At 29.0% G+C, this 20305-nt stretch overlaps 1 protein-coding gene across 1 annotated transcript; it reads left to right on the forward strand.

The window, feature by feature from the left end:
- The first annotated feature begins 1809 nt into the window (after nucleotides 1-1809).
- Nucleotides 1810-18995, forward strand: LOC107456581 (alpha-tocopherol transfer protein-like). Its single transcript, XM_016074487.5, has 5 exons — nucleotides 1810-2149; nucleotides 7990-8232; nucleotides 9999-10195; nucleotides 14817-14927; nucleotides 18670-18995. Exons 1-5 carry the CDS (start codon nucleotides 2023-2025, stop codon nucleotides 18850-18852), a joined length of 861 nt encoding a protein of 286 aa, XP_015929973.1. The 5' UTR covers nucleotides 1810-2022; the 3' UTR covers nucleotides 18853-18995.
- The last annotated feature ends 1310 nt before the right edge of the window (nucleotides 18996-20305 follow it).

The raw sequence follows: 20305 nt of genomic DNA on the forward strand, positions 1-20305 counted from the left end.
CACCACTACCTATCGAAACTTCGAAGTATCGCATGGAATGTAGCTCTATTGCAGTTTCAAGGCTGCGAACTTTCGACGCTTTGTTTAAAAATTTATTCTAGTGGTATCTAAGCTTATGTTTTAAAGTATTAACTATTTCTTGGTGAGGCTTTTTAAAAAGTTGGCAAAATTACCAAATATTCAGAAAGCTTAAGCTTTTACACGTCTACCACTCTATAAATATATTGCAAAAAGCGCAATAGTTGGCGGAGATTACCAACTTTCTAAGTTTTTTGAAAATATTTATTCTAGTGGAAGCTGAATTTATGTTATAATATATTATTTTTTATTCATTTAAACTTATTTTCCACACTACTACACATAATTGGTTTAAAAGTTTATATGCAACACCACTTTGTTTCAGCTCTCTCGTGGAGAGGTTTTAAACATGTCGGCAAAATCACCAAAAATTCTGAAACGGAGTTCCCGTGGGTCTTGAAAATTTAAAAAAAAAGTGGTAACGAAAATAAAACAAATGTCGAATTTTCAAATATCTGAGTAATCACTACTAAAAATTGTTTTCGAAAGAAAATATGCATGAAAATTCCAGCTTTCTAAACCACTTAACGATAAAGTGATACAATAAAGTAAGAAATATATTCTAGCATTAACCTAAATTTAGTACCACTACTAAAATTTATCAAGGACTGCGGGAACCCTATGAAAGCGCTGGTTTTTAAATTTCCAACAGTGTATAAAGTAGTTTGCAAAAAGCGTAGTAGTTGGAAGGCAAGTATATACATTAATATGCAGGTTATTAATATATTGTTTTAGGCAGAATAATCTCGTTTCCGGTAATTAACTCCTTTTATAAATTGGGTTGTCACTTATTTTCTTTTTAAAAAATGAAAACAAACCTCTCATATTAAATGACGCTAAGGCACACATTGGTTTATACACTACGAAATAAGTCATTATTCACAATTACATCTTTTTTAGCATGTTTATTTGATAACTTTCCTGTTTTTGCCTAAGATTTTATTTTTATACTTAAAGTAGTGCCAAAATTTTTTATAATTATTTTTTAATTTTCTTTAAATAAATGAGGCTCAAAATATTTTTTTGCTACCATTACATTTAAATAATTTAAGCATATGTATAATAAGCTTGCGCATTTATAAAAGTAGACATAAGTGATGGCTAAATTTTTAACTGAATATTAGCATACTATATTATTTTTTTATCTATTCCGTGCCACTAGGAAAACACTTTTTAGAAAAGCGTAAAATTTATATCCATTTATCTATAAAGTTATATATATATATATATATATATATATATATATATATATATATATATATATATATATATATATATATATATATATATATATATATATATATATATATATAAGATAAAAATGTAAGGAAAACAAATAAATAAATTAACGCCAAGGGCACACAACAAAGTGAAATGAGAAATATATTTTGATTATAATTTTTTTAATTCGAAACAAAGAAATGTGAAAATATTTTGACTATGCTTGTTTCAATTTAAAACAAAGAAAGATTTAATTTAACTTAAAACTATCTGCAATTAAATATACAAATTTAATATAATTACTTAAGTTTTTTTTTTATACAGTAATTATAAAGTAATTAGTTGTTATACAGGAATTTTCAAACATGTTAATGTGTGCGTCATGCTTTGGTATTCAAACTTTCCGGTATTTATTTCTTATGCTTCAGCACAGCTCTATTATATATATTTTTAAAATTTCCTTTTGTGTCAACTTTAAGTAGCTGTAAAGAGATAAAACCCATCGTTTGTTAAGGAAAATGATTCAATTAACGACAGATGACCTCAAGTAAACAAGAATAAACGAAATAATTATTCTAAAAATTGTTGATGATAACGATATTATTTAGTGGCCTTTTAACGTGCTCAAAACCAGATTCAAAACTGCCACAAATCCACAGAGCTAAGACGTATTCGTATTTTTGTAAAATTTATTATTAATGTGGAATTTTTAAAACTTTTAACATGTCGCTGCTTCCAGTTTGGTTCAAAGGATTAACACCTGAATTGATTAAAAAAGCTGAAGAAGAATTGAATGAGAAACCAAACATAAAAGCAAAAGTTCTGGTTGAATTTCGTAGGCTCATTAATGGTAAGTTTAAGGCTTATTAACCCACCAGCTGTCGTCTTCTTTTGGCGATATTTCTATCTATCTATCCCCCCAAAATGAAAACTTGTAGCATATTTTGTAACAGCCTTTGTTTTTGGGAATAAAACTACATGTCTTTTCACTTTGATCTATTTATGATAGCTATAAACTTTTTTGTTTTAGCCCTAAAGATTTTTTTTCTAATGGTTTAAAAATATGTGCTTTTTAACCTTTTGCACTCCACTGACTCTACGCTGAGATGAAAAGTTGGTACTCTAAAATCCCTAATATCTTAATAATTTGTAACAACGTTATTTTATTTATTTTAGAAATTATGTAAAATTATTGTGCAATATGTTTTAATTGATTACACCAATTCAAACAGTAACAGTAGATGGTTACATCGATTCAAACAGTATTCGGAGTGAAAAAGTTTAACATGAAATTGCTCACAATAGGGAAATTTGTTCAGATTTCTTTTTAATTTTGGAAATTATGGTGGTAAGTATTACAGATATGCAGGCTTGCTAACTACTAAGCTTTTTAAAAATTATTTTATATGGTAGTAGACATTAAAATGCCTAAGCTTTCTGAATTTTTAGTAATTTTACATAATTAAGTTATTTTTAGTAATTAAGTTCTTCTAAGAACCTCATCAGGAAACAAATAGAACAAGGTGGCGTTGCACGTGAACTTTTAAATAATTTACATGTAGTGGTGTGGAAAATAAGTTCATATGCATAAAAAAAAGCATTAAAACATAAATTTAGGTACCACGAGAATAAATTTTTAAAAAAATCACCGAAAGTTGGCAGTTTTTGGGATGCCAAATGCTTCGCTTTTTGCGAAAGTTTTAAAGAATTGGAAGTGAATTAAATAATAAACTTGCAGAATAAAGACCACGCTATAAAACTGTCATGTCACCATAATTTATTTTCTTGCTTGCTTGCTTTATTTAAACAACTGGGTGCCTAGGCCACGAAGCGGGCCCCTAACCCATCCATCATAAAAATATTATTACAGTGAATATAACATTTTGATTTATGTAACAGTGTGGTAACATAAAAAAACCATGATTAGAAATTTGTACAATTTGATCGATGATTTACATAAATTGCCTTTAAAAAAGAAGTGAATACAGCCATGATTAGGTCGATATACATGAGATACATAATTTATTTTCTATAAAGTTACATTTCATATGATACTTTGAATTGTTGATGGATTAGTGGTGAAAAATTATTTAAAAGGAAAAATTAATTACTTAGATATGTAATATAATGCAGATATGTTATATAATTTTATGACTCCTAATGTTAGCATTGAAAAACAATTGAGATAATGTAGGCTATTTAGGATTGAGTGTGATTATAAATGAAATTGTTAACGCAATGATAAATATCAATAACAAAACGGTTGAATTGAGGAGAGAATGTTATTTATTCGTATAATTTAAATGTAATGGCCGAATTCGAAGCTAAATCCTAGCTTTGAAAAAAAAAACCAGTTAAAGTTAAGGGGAAGTTGTAAGCCTAAACAATATGAATGGCCTTTAATATTCTTAAAGCTAACATTAGAAAAAATTATTCTGGGATAATATGAGTTATTTAAGAATAATTGTGATTAAGATGATTATCTAATGTATTTACTTTTAACAGTTGACACACACTTTTTAAAAAAAAAAACGGTTTCGGAATTTTTTTAAAATTTTTATTTAAAGCAATTTATCGTGATCAATTACTTATTCCATGTTAAAGACAATACTTTATTTTTGCACTTTAATCGAGAAATTAATGCATTTTACGAAGGTAATTTAATATCATTATATTATATAATGACCTTATTCGTGACATTTGATCTTATGAAAGAAGATGCTATAGCATGATTAATACCGAGAAAATTAGCTTAATCTGTAGTTCGAATAAAGTCAAAACAAAAGAGTCTATGTAAGTAAAAGTCTTTTTTATGTTTTTTTTTGTTGTTTTTAATTAGGAAGCACTTGAGTTGTATATTGTGCAAAAAAAGGAAGAAAAAAAAAACTTACCCTGAATAACTTTTGTTCTAATGATCGGATCTTCACATTCTAGGACTCCATCTTAATGGTCAGAGGGGGTGACTTCAAATATGCTAATTAATTAGTGCAGACGATGCTTGGTCTGGAGGCTGGTCCAAAGTTTAGGCTCCTTAATGTTAATTTTAGTTTTTTCACCTTATTTCCGAGTATTTTTTAAGAGAATCGAAAATTTTTTGCTCACAATTTTAAAATTTGTTCATCCAAAGATAATACTTTGGCTAAATTCGTTCATCCAAAGATAATACTTTGGCTAAATTCGTTCATCCAAAAATAATACTTTGGATAAATTCGTTCATCCAAAAATAATACTTTGGCTAAATTCGTTCATCCAAAGATATTACTTGGCTAAATTCGTTCATCCAAAGATAATACTTTGGATAAATTCGTTCAACCAAAGATAATACTTTGGCTAAATTCGTTCATCCAAAGATAATACTTTGGCTAAATTCGTTCATCCAAAAATAAATTCGTATTCCATGCAGAAAAATAATTTTTCGCTTTATTGATTGATTGATTTTTCGTAATTTCTGATTGATTTAGATCTTTGATTGAGTAGATAGATTGATTAGTTTTGATTTAGATTGAGTTGCTGCAAAGTGTAAAATGTAGTCTGAATAGTTTAGTCCGGAGAGAGGTAGAAAAGTAAGTTGAGCAAAAGAAAAAAAGTTACCACCTCCAGAGAAACTTTTGTTCACAGGATTAAATATTTGTGCACTCAGGGCCACTCTTAATGATGCTAAAAAGCTGACTAATTAATTGGTTTTTAAGTTACGACCAAAAAGCGTACTCTGTTGTAATAAGTATGCTTTTTTTTTTTTTGTTGACCGATGTAAAGTTTTGTCCTTCGCAATACCGCAAACGGGAAAATATGGTCCCAATAGTTTAGTCAGGAGAATGATAAAAACTTTAGGTCTCTGAATAGTTTATTTTATAATAATTAATATTTTATTTTCATATTTAACCATGTTTCGAAAACTTTTGCACACAATTACAAAACATGTTTGACTAAAAGTAAATCCATGCAAACAATAATTTAAAAAATGTTATTTATCAAATTCAGTAATGATCGTATTTTTCTCTCTATACTTATGGTTTGCATTCAAGCTAAGCTGACCAGCGTCCACCAGAAACTAAAAAGTTGTTCGTAAAATTTCTTTGCATTAGAAAACTCACAGTTTTATCTTTCCAAATCAAAATTCTTAGAACAAAGATCCCTTGCAAGGATTCTCTAACAGGAATAATTTTTTTGAAAAGACAACGAGAAAAGTTTTCGAATGTTCCTTTAGTAATTTAACTACTAGTTTCTTTAGTTTTTTGAGAACCCTGGTCACCTTATTAAAGGCGCTTCTTTGGAAAAGGGAACACTTTTATTACTTTTTTTTATTTAAAAAGATACAATTATTTAATGAATACTATGTACACTTAGTAATTAAAAAAAGATAGAAATATTTGTTGCCGACTACGCGATATTGAATGATAAAATTCTTCCTTACAGTTTGTGTCAATAAAACAGATCAAATAGTCACAAGATGCATATTATCATTCCGCTATTTTTGCAGAAAATATGTTTTCTCACTACAATAATACATTGTTTATAACAAAAAAAAAGTTAATTGTAGCATTTCAAACGTGAGTACAACTCCTCCTATAACTGAAAGGTAGTCCAATCAGACCACTATGAAAGCAAGCCAATTTACGAAGGAGCCAGTTAATAGAAAATCTATTGAAAATTAGAAAGTGGTGGCAAATATATGTCTTATTTACTTTTCATCCACTACGGATTCAATTCTTAAATATATATGATACATATCTCTCAATTACTTTTAAAAACATTTGTAAATAGTGTAAATATTCTTTCTTTATCTTTATCTTCAATTTGTTCCCTTTATTATGTATCAACTTGCGATTTATTTTTATGCATGACTCAGACTTGATTTTATCAATTATTGTTCATTCTGAGATTTAACTTAATGTTAACGCAGCACCTCCCTTCCCTTCCACCACATATTATTCAATTTAGATGAAAGAGCAGATATCCATACATGGATAGGTACTCTGAAAAACTTGATTAGTTAATACTTTTAAAAACGAATTTGGGCTCATGAGCACAACTGGTTCGCTTTTTAAATAATCTGCGCAGACTACTTATAAAAACTTGTGTGGAGTTCTGATGTTGAAGGTGATGTCTATACCGACCCGTCAACTCCAATTCGAACAGTTTATCCAGATATATGACGGAATACGTAAAAATTAAAATCTCTCCCCTGACTTAAATGTTTGGATCATATTCTCAAAATTTCGATTACACCGATTCCTGATGGTTAAAAATTCAAATACCTTTAAAGAAAGAAAAAAAAAAGTCTACTTTTTAACGCATGCCAGCGTTGAAATAAAATAAATTTGTTCCTAATGTTTGACGTATTGGTGATCGCATGACTATAATAAGAGTCATTTTAGGTAATTGGTTTGATATTATCTGTTATTGGAAAATTTCACAACTAAAACAAAGCATATTTACCTCATAAGTAATTTGAATTTAAATGATTATCGTACGCTTAAACCACAATTCAAATATTTAAATATGAAAAAAATTTGCTCAGCAATGACATCTATTTAAGTAGTAGGGAAAAAGTTCAATTTAGTGGCAACATTTAATTGGTTTCTTAACGTTGTTTTAGAAAACAATCAAATATACAAGAGCGCAATCAAGTGAACATTAGAGATCAATTTTAAGAAAAGATAAGAAAAATATTCCATCAAGTTTCATTGATTAATGTGCTTTATTTTAGTAAAAATACATAACTCATGTTTTCTTTTTAAAATTTAAATTTAATATCGAGTTTGTGATACATAGACGAAATGGCAGAAGTGAACAGAAGTCTTTCCAGGGCAACAAAATCTTAGGAAACAATCAAATATACAAGAGCGCAATCAAGAGAACATTAGAGATCAATTTTAAGAAAAGATAAGAAAAATATTCCATCAAGTTTCATTGATTAATGTGCTTTATTTTAGTAAAAATACATAACTCATGTTTTTTTTAAAATTTAAATTTAATATCGAGTTTGTGATACATAGACGAAATGGCAGAAGTGAACAGAAGTCTTTCCAGTACAACAAAATTTTAGGAAACAATCAAATATACAAGAGCGCAATCAAGAGAACATTAGAGATCAATTTTAAGAAAAGATAAGAAAAATATTCCATCAAGTTTCATTGATTAATGTGTTTTATTTTAGTAAAAATACATAACTCATGTTTTTTTTTTAAATTTAAATTTAATATCGAGTTTGTGATACATAGACGAAATGGCAGAAGTGAACAGAAGTCCTTCCAGGGCAACAAAATCTTACCGAATTCGCAGTTTGATTATTACATAAAAATATTTTTCAAAAAATAATGATGTCTCAACAGATTGCGTTGCATATTTCCAATTACTAAAAAACAATTGTATACCTGGGAAAATTAATCCTTAAACATTGTTTACAAGCACCGAAATTTTCCATTATGTAAGAGTTTTTCTAAGTTAAATGCCTCAAAAAGGTTTTAGTATTTTGAGAGTGCCATCTGTTGACAATTTTTGTAATTAATTTTAAAATTTAGAGATAAAAGGTGTTCTGGTTTAGTAAGCGGAGCAAAATAAACCGTATGTTTCTATTAATCATCATCTTGTGTCTTTTCTATTTTTCTTAAATTGTTGTCTAGTAAAAATTACTACAGTTAAAATTTTCTCTTCAATAATGTGCTAATATAATTTTGGGTTTTCTAGACGAGCAAGACTTGTACAGCAGATTGGATGAAAACTTTCTTCTGCGTTTTTTACGTGCAAAGAAATTCAATGCCAAAAAAGCAATAAAAGTGTTGAGGAATTATTACAACTTCAAAGCTCGACATGCAGGAGTGTTCACGAATCTCAAACCATCTCAAGTAAGATCTATAATGGAAATGAATATGATATACTATTCACCGTACAGAGTTCCTGATGGTTCGCACATTGCAATATGCAGACTAGGTAAGGGCCAGATTGCAATAACCAGACGATTTTCACTTAAGATTACGTTTTATGAATTTTATGAGTATGAAATGAACTGAAGTGTATTTTATTATGAATTAAATTTCATTATGAAATGAGCCTTATCCCCTCGGGTACGGGTAAGCATTCGTACAAAATCAGAATCAGGACGTAAATAAATAAAAAACGGTAGCTTAAATGTAGCCGTTGCTAATTTGACAGACTTACTTTGCTTTTACTTTAATTATTGTTAATTTAATCATGTATATAATCAATGTTAGTTCAAAGTATAATTAAATTATTTTATTTTGAACTAAAGTAATGGTGAATTAAATAAATTAAAGTAAACTGCTAAAGAACTACTTTGGTTACCAGTTTTATCTTTTTACCCTGATTGATCCGGTTTTATGCTGGCACGTATTTGTGACAATCGGCGCAAAAGGGTTAATGATGCATACCCTCCAACTGCTACGGAATTTCCGTAGTTTCATAAATCTTCTTTTCTGACGGTAGCAAAATTAATGTCTTAATATTTAAAAATAATTGATCTTAGCGTAACTTGTCCACTATTACTAATAAAAGTGCAGGCCATATGGCTAGATTCTTAAGTTCTGATAAAAGTTTTATGAGAGATCCATTTGCTTTAAAAATTTCTACTTTGGTTTGCTACCACTAGAAAGAATTATTTTCAAAATCCTCATAAGTTGGAGGGTATGAATGATGCAAAAAGTTGACTAATTAATTGGTTTGCAAGATACGGAGCCCGTAAAAATGCGTTTCTTGTCGGAATAAGTATGCCTTTATTATTTTGATTGATTTAGATTGATTTAGATCTGGAAAATGTAGTCACAATAGTTTAGTCGGTAGAACGGTCTAAAAATAAATTGAGCAAAAGAAAATAGTTTTCACCCCCTGAAATTTCTGTCCTCATGATTGGATATTTCTGTACTCAGTGGTAATCTTAATGATGAAAAAAACTGACTAATTAATTAGTTTTAAAGTCATGGAACGCGACTACAAAGCGTACTTTCTTGAAATAAGTATGCCTTTATTTTCGATTACAATGTGAGGGGGTAGTCGCAAACTGGAAAATATGGTCCCAAGAGTTTAGTGAGAAGATCGGTAGAAAATTTGGGCCTCTGAATTATTTCTTATTATCTATACTTTTTTTTACATATTTAACCATGCCTCGATAATTTTAAAGCAAAACGAAAACTTTTGTGCACAATTATAAAGCATGTTTGTCTAAAAGTAATTCCACGTAAAAAATAATTCATGATACGTCTTTTCCTTCAAATTCTGTAATGGTTGAAAACATTTTGAACCTTACGATTTGTAAATCTGTGTCATTAAATGACAAACTGAGTAATTTGAATGAAATTGGTTAATGGCTCTTGAAAAATGAAAAAAAAATTTTATTTTAAATTTTATAAGCCAAAAATTGTTTTACTGATTTTGTTCAAATTCTGCTTTTTATATTTTAAAATCAATTATGAATATATGAAATTTACAGTTTAAAGTTTGTTAATAATTAATAAATGAAGTACGCTGTATTTGTTAAAAATAATTTTTATAATGGAGTTATTTTTGGATAAATGAGTTTGCAAAACGTTTTTTGTTCAGAATAAATTATAAAAACAATATTTTTCATGTCTGTTGTCAGAAGTTTTCTGTATCTGTATTGAGAGCTTTAATATTTTAGAACTATTAATAAAACAGCTTAAACATACTTTTTATTTCATGTCTTTAAACTAATTATTTTACAGGCTCCTATAACCCACGACTCGCCAAAGCCGAAGAATTAGTCGCCACCGTTTTCATCTGCGCAGAAATGATACTAGAATGTGAGGCGTCACAAATCAGTGGAGGAATTGTGGTATTTGATTTCCTTGGAGCTGGTATCCAACAATACACAAAGTTTGTCACTTATTCCTTCGCCAAATTCATTACTAATGCTTTACAGGTATGATTTCAGAACTATTTTACGTCTTAATACACTATTGGAATAAAAGATTCATTAAGCTTTAAAGGACTGTTTATTTACAATTTTATTTTTTCACCGTCGTTGAACAGTCGACCAATTTTGAGTTTACGACTACCAATCAATAAATATTCACAGCCGGAAAGTGATTAATAACACTGTATTGCTATACTAGTACTGAAAAATTAATAATACATCATTTAAAAAGCAGTCATATTAATTTCACTTAAATCGTTTGTTTTCATAAAAATAATCAAAACATTAATAAATCAAAAGTTTTTGCGCTTTTTTCGTTTATTTTTTAAAACATCTTGAGAACTAATCAAACTCTTAATACATTAAGAATAAATATTGACTTTTTGAAGGGGGGATGGAACGAGCTTCTAGTTAAAAGGAAACATGGGTTAAAATAGGATGAGAACCACTGCTCTAAGTGTTTATACACTTTGAATAATAACCTTTAAGAATACTAATTTTTTAAATTTCTTCGTAGAATACACACTTGAAATTTTATGGTGAAGTATCTATGCGGTGGTTCATGCCGTAGGGAAAAAAAACTTAGTTTCGACATAATATGAGTGTCATTTTTGAAGGTTAATAATGCCTCATTTACTTTCTAAGCACATCTTTAGAAAACAAAGGATTTCTCAAGGGCAAAATTTAAAAAAAAAATTATGTATATAAATATCTCATCTTAAGTTTTGATGTGAAAACTCTTTTTAGGATATTAATGTTTAAGTTAGTAATTATGCAGTGAAATAAGTATTTGCTTTAAGTATATATTTTCTTTGGGATTTAAAACATTAAGCATTAATTGATACACAACCATGGTCAAGCATCTAGCTCTGTTTTTCAGGGCTTTGTCTTTTAACGGTCATGGTAGGAATGCAATGTAATTTTGGACCTGGTCAGACGACGTCGACAGCGTCTGAGCTGGTTCCAAACTTCCACACTACTAATTATGAGATGACTTTTAGCTACGGCACAGGGGTGAAAGCGAGACGGAAAAGAGGAAAGGCTGGTAGTAAAACCATTTCAGTTATAGCTAATTTTGGGGAGGAGTTTACTTATTCTTTTTTTAAATTTTTCAACAATATCTACTTTATCTTGGAAAAGAAGCAGTTTTATATATATGCCAGAATTATAAAAGAAATCTTGATAGCTGCAGATATTTCATTTTTTTCGAAAAAAATGCTGGAATGAAATGTTTTACGTACCAGGTTTTTCTCTTTTCCGTCTTGCTATATAAGGGCTTTCACCCATGCTACGGCAGATTAAACGTGCACCTTGCTGCGTATCAAAATATAACATACGGAATTAAAATATATTTTAACATTTAGAGTTTAAAATATATTATTGAATATTTTAGTGTTCAAAATATATCTAGAGTTCATAATATATGTAATAAAAGTTTAAAATAGGTGATTCAATTGATGATTAAATTAATGATGATAATTTTAGTGTTTGTTTTTATAAATTCAAGTATGTAAATGTTAATATATGGTGTTGGTTAATGAAACAGCAATATATTTTAAAAATTTGAAACATGTTTTTTCATTCACAAATTCTTTTCATTCTTTAATATTTTTTTTTTGAAATTTAATGACTATAGATAGAAGAAGTGAAGTACGATGAAGGTGTGATAAATATGGCTTAGTCATTATCTCCTTACCCTTTTTATTTTGATACATTTCGTACAGTTATACATGGAAAAAAAAGCTATTGTAAAGTTATTTATGCCTGGGACAAAACAAAATGAATGTATTCATAAGCACCAATGCGTTATATAGTTTTAAAAGGATATCAAACTAGAAAAAATAGCTATTATTTTCTATTACATATAATCTAACACACAATGCTACTTATAAAAACTCTGAATAAGCTATATTGTTTTTGAAAATTCATGACATTTACACATCACGACGGAATTTCATGTCTATAAAATTCATTTATTATAAGTAAAAGAAATCAATACTTTTGTAATTTTTCATTTGTTTTGGCTATAACCTTTGCCATTTTTAATGATTAATGTTTAGAAATCAACTAAGTTATTTTCCTTTTTAGGCATGATGAATACGATAAAAATTTAAGTAATATAGGTATCGCTAGTGTTTTACATTAAAAAAAAAACTAAACTTAAAAGAATATATATAATTCATATTCATCATTCCATGGTTTAAAGCAACAAAATCATAAATTTGACGGACGGAAAAATCAGATTATTTTAAATGTCAGTTAAAATTATTGTAGAATTCTTAATTTAATTATTGCGGTAGTATCAGAAAAGAAAATGCAATATCTTTTTCTAGCAAATATAACTATATCTATAATCAATAAATTTTTAAAGTTTTGATATATAATTATAACTTAAATTAAAATGGAGAATAATCCACCCATATTAACCTGCATTGCAAATTTTTATTACACGAATACAAGCATTTATGTTTCAAAAAATACAAACCCGTGCACTTGCGACCTTAACATGGTGTCAAGTTAAGCCATATCTTTTTACAAACTGAACCTCATTGCTTGAACTGATTGGAAACTTGAATGGAATTATGGTTCACTTTATCACCTTATTGAGGTTATACCAAATTAAATGTTAATATGGTTCAAGGCGCATTGAACCAATTTCAGAGTGTTTTCTTCGTAATGTCATACATGGTGTACCAATTTTTATTGTTTCACACAAAGTTTTTGTTTTATTGTATTGATTTCAATAAATACAAATTGTTACTGAAGGAATCAATTAAAAAACAAGTATATGCATATGCTAGAGCAGGGGTCTCCAAACTTTCCAGCCTTAGGGCCATACTGATTACTCCAGTGAGTTCCGAGGGCCATTACTCATTACAATTCTGTGTTTCTTTATCCAACTTATCACAAAAACAATAACAATAAGCCTACAACAATGTTATGAGTAGTTAGCCCATGACCATATCAATGTAGATGTCATATTAATAATTATTCAACATAAAATTAGAACACTTCAGTAAACTAAATTTAATTTGCTTAAAAAAATATGTTCTCTAAAAGGAGTTTTCAAGTATGCTAGCTCTCCACGGGCCGGACAAAATCTGTCCGCGGGCCGGATGTGGCCCTCGGGCCGTAGTTTGGAGTCCCCTGTGCTAGAGCATTTGTATGTTCTAGAAGTGTCCTATTTAAGCACCTGCAACCATCACTGTTAGAAATTCGCTCGTGCCCTTAGCCGCAATATCGTGCAACTGCATCCTTAACTTGGTACCAAGTTAAGCCCAATTATCACGCAAATTGAACCAATTTAAGCTTCATTACTTGTACGGATTGACAACTTAACACTAGGTTCACGGATGTTTCTTATCCTCTTCAGACCCAAAGTATCCACAACGTGGGAAAAATTAAAGAGTGGTGACGAACTTTTCTCAAGACTGCTGAAAGTTTCATTAACTTAACTTCCAATTGATTTTATAAGATCAGTTTTGAATTTTAAACTCACAGTAAACAAAATGAAATTATTTTTTAGTACATATGAATACTTTAAAGTATGTATATTTTTCAAAATGAAGTTACCACTTTTACAAAATGATAATATCAGGTCAGAAGAGGTTATATACCTATCTCTACTAACTTGCATCAATTTGATGCATGAATGAATACATATAGCAGAACCAACTTGCTTCCGACAGCAAATATGTATTCTGAAGTGGTAGTTTATCAATTGTGATTCTTAGTTTAATAAATTCAATTTAATAGATTTTTATCCACCACTATTTCTAAATAATTCGCAGACTTATCTAATTCACCACTTTTTCGGTATACTGCAAAATTTATTTAGTAGTTATTTACCGTTTTTTTTTAATTATTTTGGTGTGGCATCTCTGCACTTAGAAAGCAATGTAATTATATACTATAAGAAAAAAATGAAATATTCTAGTAAAATTTTATTTTTCAATACTCGAACTAAGCAACTGAAACCTTCAAAATCTGACACTCTGACATCAATTGACATTCTGCGTTTGTTCTTTCTAGTATTGCTTATCGGCGACAGTTTATCGCTTGTTTCATTTGAGATAACGATAATGGATCGAAGTATTGTCCGTACATTCTAATTTATTATTGATGTGATAATTGCATGTCTACTCAAAATTTTGTCTAAATTACGATCGCGTTAAATTGACGCATATCCGTAGAGATAGGTATACCACAAAGAGAACTTCAATATTTCAACGCTTTTGAAGAAAATAGACTTCAATATATATTTACCTATATCAATGGATAAAAGTCATTACAAGAGATAAAATAAAACTGAAAACGGGTTTCGTAATTTTTCTTAAAAAAATTCGAAATGCGTCAAAATGACGCGTCCCGTAAACCTAGTGTTAAGAACGGAAATATGGTTTCCGTTAACACTAAATAAAGGTTGCAGTGAACTTGAATGTTAACATAGTTCGAAGTGAACGTTATATAGTTAAACTAATTTTTCTGTGGGTGTTTTTGTCACGACGTCATGCATAATGCTAATTACGTAAACATTTATTAAATATTACGTAAATATTTCACACATATTGACTGTTTTTCCTCAATAAACATTGAAATATGTTATTCAATTTTGTTCTACTTATAGGATTGCTGGCCAGAGAGATTGAAAGGTATCCATTTAGTTAACGAACCATATGCTTTGCAAGCTGTTTTCTCAATGGTTAAACTCATAGGCAAAAGAAAACTAATGGAAAGAGTAAGTATAGAATGAGTTTAAATATAAAATTAAAGCTGGTAATAGTTCACATTAAATTACTATGTGTTTGTTTAAGAATAACGTGATAACTTTTTTCAAAACCATTCAAAATTTTTAAGCCTGTTCTAATTGTGCTCACAGATTACATATTTGCTATGCTCAGTTGTTTCTGTGCTAAAATATATTACAGGACATTGTTAAATTTAAAAAAAATATCAAAATAAAACGAAGACAGGAGTGTAAAAAAGAAAAGAAAATTAATGTGAATTAGGCAAGTAAAATACCCGATGTGGAAATAAGTTAGTTAATACTTTATTTTGGCTATGAATGAGATATTTGTTTATGCCTAAGAAATGGCTATATAATAATTAAAAAAAAAAATTTTTAAATTGCAAAATATTTGTATTCGTACAGTATTTTGAATTGTGTAATTTCAAATAAAAGAATTTAAAATTTAAACGAAACTAAAATTTAAACTTTTAAAAATGAAAACCGTGTCCCAGAAAAGTTCTCGTCCCTAGTTTATGTTTACATCGTGCTGAAAATTTAATATATTGTCAATAATATTTATTTCATTATGTAATTATTAATAAAGACATTAGATATTTAACTAATCTTACTCTTTTCGAAATTTTAGTTTGAAAAATTAAATTATTTATCATTTACAATATAGCATTAACTTAACTGTAGAGAAATTGTTGATGTTTGCTATCAAAACACTAAACAAAACTGATTATATCTAATGCTTGATAGTTATTAATCAATGGAATATTAGATATAATTTGATGCTTCTGAGAGAATCTGAATAATTACGCATAATGTATATGGCAATTAGTTGAATTGTAAATTGCAGCTCATCTCCGAAGAGTAAATGTTTTTTTCTAAAAAATGAACTTGAATATTTTCATTGAACCATTGAGTTTAGTTTTTATTTATCACTATTAAAAGCAGACATGCACCTTTCTTGTTCACAGAATTAATTACTGTACTATTATTTGAGTTACATAGAATTTTGTCCTAATGATAAATTTATACCACTTCATATATCATCATGGTAACAGTGGCCAACTTAAAGCTTTCAAAGAAATGCGATGTATTAGTATTTATTTCCCCAAACAATTTTGGAAAATAATTTTACTATCATCCATTTGGGGAAGAATGAAAGTGATATTTTAAAATATTTGTAATGAAGGATAATGAACGTTGGAAAAGGCAGGCGAACTAACTGTTGTTAAATCAAGGTGCTTGTTAGCCCCAAAAAGGCAGAAATTAAAGCTAGACTGTACAATGATGAGCTAGAATTTATTATTTACAATTTATTCTTATGTAGATGGCGATGTATTTTGGACAAATTGAACTGTTACTGAGTTTATAAACTCTTTAAAAAAAATGAAAATTCCACAATCTTTCAAAGCTTTTTCCTGCACAGTTGTCTCGTTAGTATAGGTTTTACTAGAAATAACAAATTTTATCTAAGCCTTTTAACCTTTCGTTACGAAGGCCATATTTCGCCGGCATCCATGTAATACTTTTTGGTAACTGGCTCAATCTGCTTCAACTTACAGTGGCTAACATATCATTGACCAACTGGGACCCGTTCAGTGGCGTCAGCTCAGTGGAATGGACTGCCGTAACGAAAGGGTAAACAATAGACCGACTATTCGTTAAAAAATCCATCGTCATATCCGAGATCTTGTTAAATTAGTACTATTAATGAATGATTTGAGCTGTTTATTAGCTCAATGATGCTCGTCAACAAAAAGTCGTCTTAATTACAAAAACAGCCGTGTGAAGAAAGTGGAATATCAAGTCAGGGTGTCCACAGTCTGAAATAAAAAATGGAAAGTGGTAACAACTATAGGGTTGCCACGGACGACTAAAATTAATGATTAAAATTTAGAAATTTTTTGTACAAGAAATTAAAATTTGCAACTTTCCAAAGTATATTTTTTTCACTTTACTATTGATAGTGAATTTATTTATTTATTTATTTAAACAAAACTGGGTGCCTAGGCCGCGCAGCGGCCCCTACCCCATTCATCATGAAAATTATATACAGTGAATAAAACATTTTGAATTATGTAACAATGTGGTAACATTATAATAAAGTAACCATGATTAGAAGTATGTACAAACTTGATCGGAGATTTACATTAATTGCCATTGAAAAATGAATACAGCCATGATTAGATGGATATACATGAAATACGAGCTTAATCTGTGATATTTACATTAATTGAAGTAGAAATTTGGAACTGAGCATTAAAAATTGATGATAGCATATATACAGAAAATCGGGACTCAAAATCATATTGATAGTAAATGCAAAAATATTTTCGTATATGAATAATGTGAAATGTAAGTTATAGTGGTAGATACGATTGAATAATTAAAGAGATAATAAATAAATAAAAGTGAATTGAGTTTCTACCGCTTTTTACCTAGATAGCCACCTGTGGCCTCCCTGCAACTGGAAGGTGTTTGTCCTGAAAGTGGATATTTCTTTACCTTCTCTAGCGGGCGAGTCATAATGAAAATGTATTCGTACAGAATTAAAATAAGGATAGTAAAAAAATAGAAAGCGGTAGAATTTCGGGCAGAGCTAATTTCAATGACTTATTTTTGTTTTCACTTTAAATCTAGCACATTCCATCCTCGTTCTGATATGATCTTGTTTTATGAGCTGGGTGCATGGGTTGCGCAGTGGCCCGTATTCCATCCATCGTGTATAAGTTCCTTAGATCAGCAGACTATGTGGTAGCTATCAAGGCATTAAAAGTGTAACTATACAATGTGCTAAATGTGTAAGGTGTTAAAAGTGTAACTATACAATGTGTTAAATGTGTAAGGTGTTAAAAGTGTAACTATACAATTTTTAATTCGAACTAAAAAGTGGTGAATGAAATAAAGCAAACTATTATTACCCCGCCCAGAAAGAAACTGCTATAAAAATAATTTGACTACCAGTTTTTTTCTTTTTTTACCCTGACTCTCGACACCCTGAGAATGCATTTATGATTCCTTCTATTTTGTTAAAAAATCCTCGGGCTTAAACTTTAAATTCACAAAACTATATTAATGTAATTAATAAATTATAGTACAATTTTTTTTCGATACAAAATAAATCCTTATAAGGAAACTTTTGTGTTACGACTTTCTTATTTTTTAAAAAAAGATACCCAATTTAAAAAAAAAAAGAGACAACTGCTCTTCTTCGTAAAGCCCTTTACCATTTTGTGCATTTTTTGAAAACAAGAATATATTTTTGTAATTTTAAGTACAAAAAAAAGTTTAATATTTACTAAAAGAATCTGTTAGATTATCCAAATTATATCAGTACTAAAGTGTAAAACAAAAATTTATCGATAATTGATTTTGTAAACTAAAGAAATTTCAAATGAATAACTGTTTCTTATAGATCAGAATAACTTAAAAATAATTGTTTCATGCTGTAATTCATAACCATTATTAAAATGCTAAATGTAATATTTTTCACTTTTTTGACTTAAATTAGCATAAAATAGAAAGAAAAAAAAATATTAAAAATATCTTTAATAAAAATTCTGCGTTTAAGGACTTTTCACAAATGGGTTAAACAAATCAATCTAACAATTAACTGTTCTTTCGTATAGTGACCAAATCAGTTGCACGAAGAATTAAGTTATTTTTACATATGTCTGTACTGTATGTATGATCTTGTATTATAGTTAATTCTCCATAGTAATTTAATTTGCATTTATAGATCCATTTGCATGGAAGTAATTTAAATAGTCTGCACGAGCACATTCCAACGAGTTTTCTTCCACATGAGTTGGGAGGCACTTTAGGTCCCATGGACAGCAAAGAATTCAAAGATTACTTCTACAGCCAAGAAGAATTCATCGAAAGAATAAACAAATACGGAATTTTAGAGAAAAAGAAATAGCATTGAAGAAAGGAATTTTACAATTGTTTCTTTATGAACCTTTGTTATCATCTTACTATACTATTTTGATATTACTTATTCAAAATTTGAATATCTTCCCATAAAATGTATCAATAATGCCATAATAAAGAAAGGAAAAACTTTTCAGGTACTATAATACTATGATTACTATAAGAGTTAATTTTCTTTTAATCTGATTATGTACTTGTACAATTAGATAAAGGGCCGGGATAGCCTGGATATTTCCAAGATATATAGTAGAATATAGGCTACTAGAGTCCAAGTGACATATGTTATTAAAATAATGTTTTAGCAGTCTTCTCTTCGTGCAAGGGAAATGTCATTTAGTTTAATCAAAAAGATGAAACGAAAACTTCAATATAAAAGACAATATTTGTCCCAATACATGGTTTAACTTCTTCGAGACCGGCGAGTCACATATACATTCTCAGGGTGTCGATAATCAGGGTAAAAAAGATAAAACTGGTAGCCAAACTATTTTTTATAGCAGTTTATTTGAGGGCGGGGTAATAGTAGTTTGCTTTATTTCATTCACCACTACTTAGCTTGAATTAAAAATTGTATAGTTACACTTTTAACACGCAGGGATTCTGCCAACTTTTAATCCCTTCCATTACCATTTTTCCCAGTGGTATTAAAACTACAATTTTAAGCAAACAAATACGTTGTATTTCTCAAAACTTAAGTTAACAACTATGATAGTAACGCATATTAATATATGTGCTTAATTTTTGTAAGAATAGTGGTGATCAAAATCATCTAAAAATTAAGTTCATAAAAGAAAATATAGTATATCATACCTGCCAACTCTTCCGGATTTTCCGGAAGATTTTATTTTCATATTTAAAGTGGTAGTAAATATGTACTATTTTTTTCTTTTATAAACTTAATTTTTAAATGATTTTGATCACCACTATTCTTACAAAAATGAAGCACATATATTAATATGCGTTACCATCATGGTTGTAAACTTAAGTTTTTTGAAATGCAACGTATTTGTTTGTTTAAAATTGAAGTTTTAATTCCATTTTAACACCACTGGGGAAAATGATAATGGAAGGGATTAAAAGTTGGCAGGTATGGTATATACTTACTACCACTTTAAATGTGAAAATAAAATCTTCCGGAAAATCCGGAAGAGTTGGCAGGTAAGGGATTGGATGGGTTAGATTTAAAGGGGTAACAAAAATAAGTCTGTCAGATTAGCTATGCCCCAACTTAAGCTACCGCTTTTTATTTTTTACTGTCCTGATTCTGAGTTCGTATCACTACATTTATGACTCTCCGTCCCGAAAAGGTTATGGGTTTTCTTGTATAGAAAAGTGGATTTCCAGCGATGAAAACTTGCTCCAGACATCGGATAAATATTTTCAAGTGGTCGTCTTTTAATTAAGTATTTTTAGTTTAGTAAATTCAATTTATAGACTTTCTT

Source organism: Parasteatoda tepidariorum, chromosome 5 (assembly GCF_982258835.1).
Source record: "Parasteatoda tepidariorum strain Cologne lab strain chromosome 5, Ptep-v5.0, whole genome shotgun sequence".
In the NCBI taxonomy this organism is placed as follows: domain Eukaryota; kingdom Metazoa; phylum Arthropoda; class Arachnida; order Araneae; family Theridiidae; genus Parasteatoda; species Parasteatoda tepidariorum.

Excerpts from the sequence above, each read along its gene's own strand:
- LOC107456581 (XM_016074487.5), top strand. The coding sequence starts at position 2,023 with ATGTCGCTGCTTCCAGTTTGGTTCAAAGGATTAACACCTGAATTGATT. Across the intron at positions 10,196-14,816 it reads TCATTACTAATGCTTTACAG|GATTGCTGGCCAGAGAGATT; the intron begins GTATGATTTCAG and ends TTCTACTTATAG. Across the intron at positions 14,928-18,669 it reads AAAGAAAACTAATGGAAAGA|ATCCATTTGCATGGAAGTAA; the intron begins GTAAGTATAGAA and ends TTGCATTTATAG.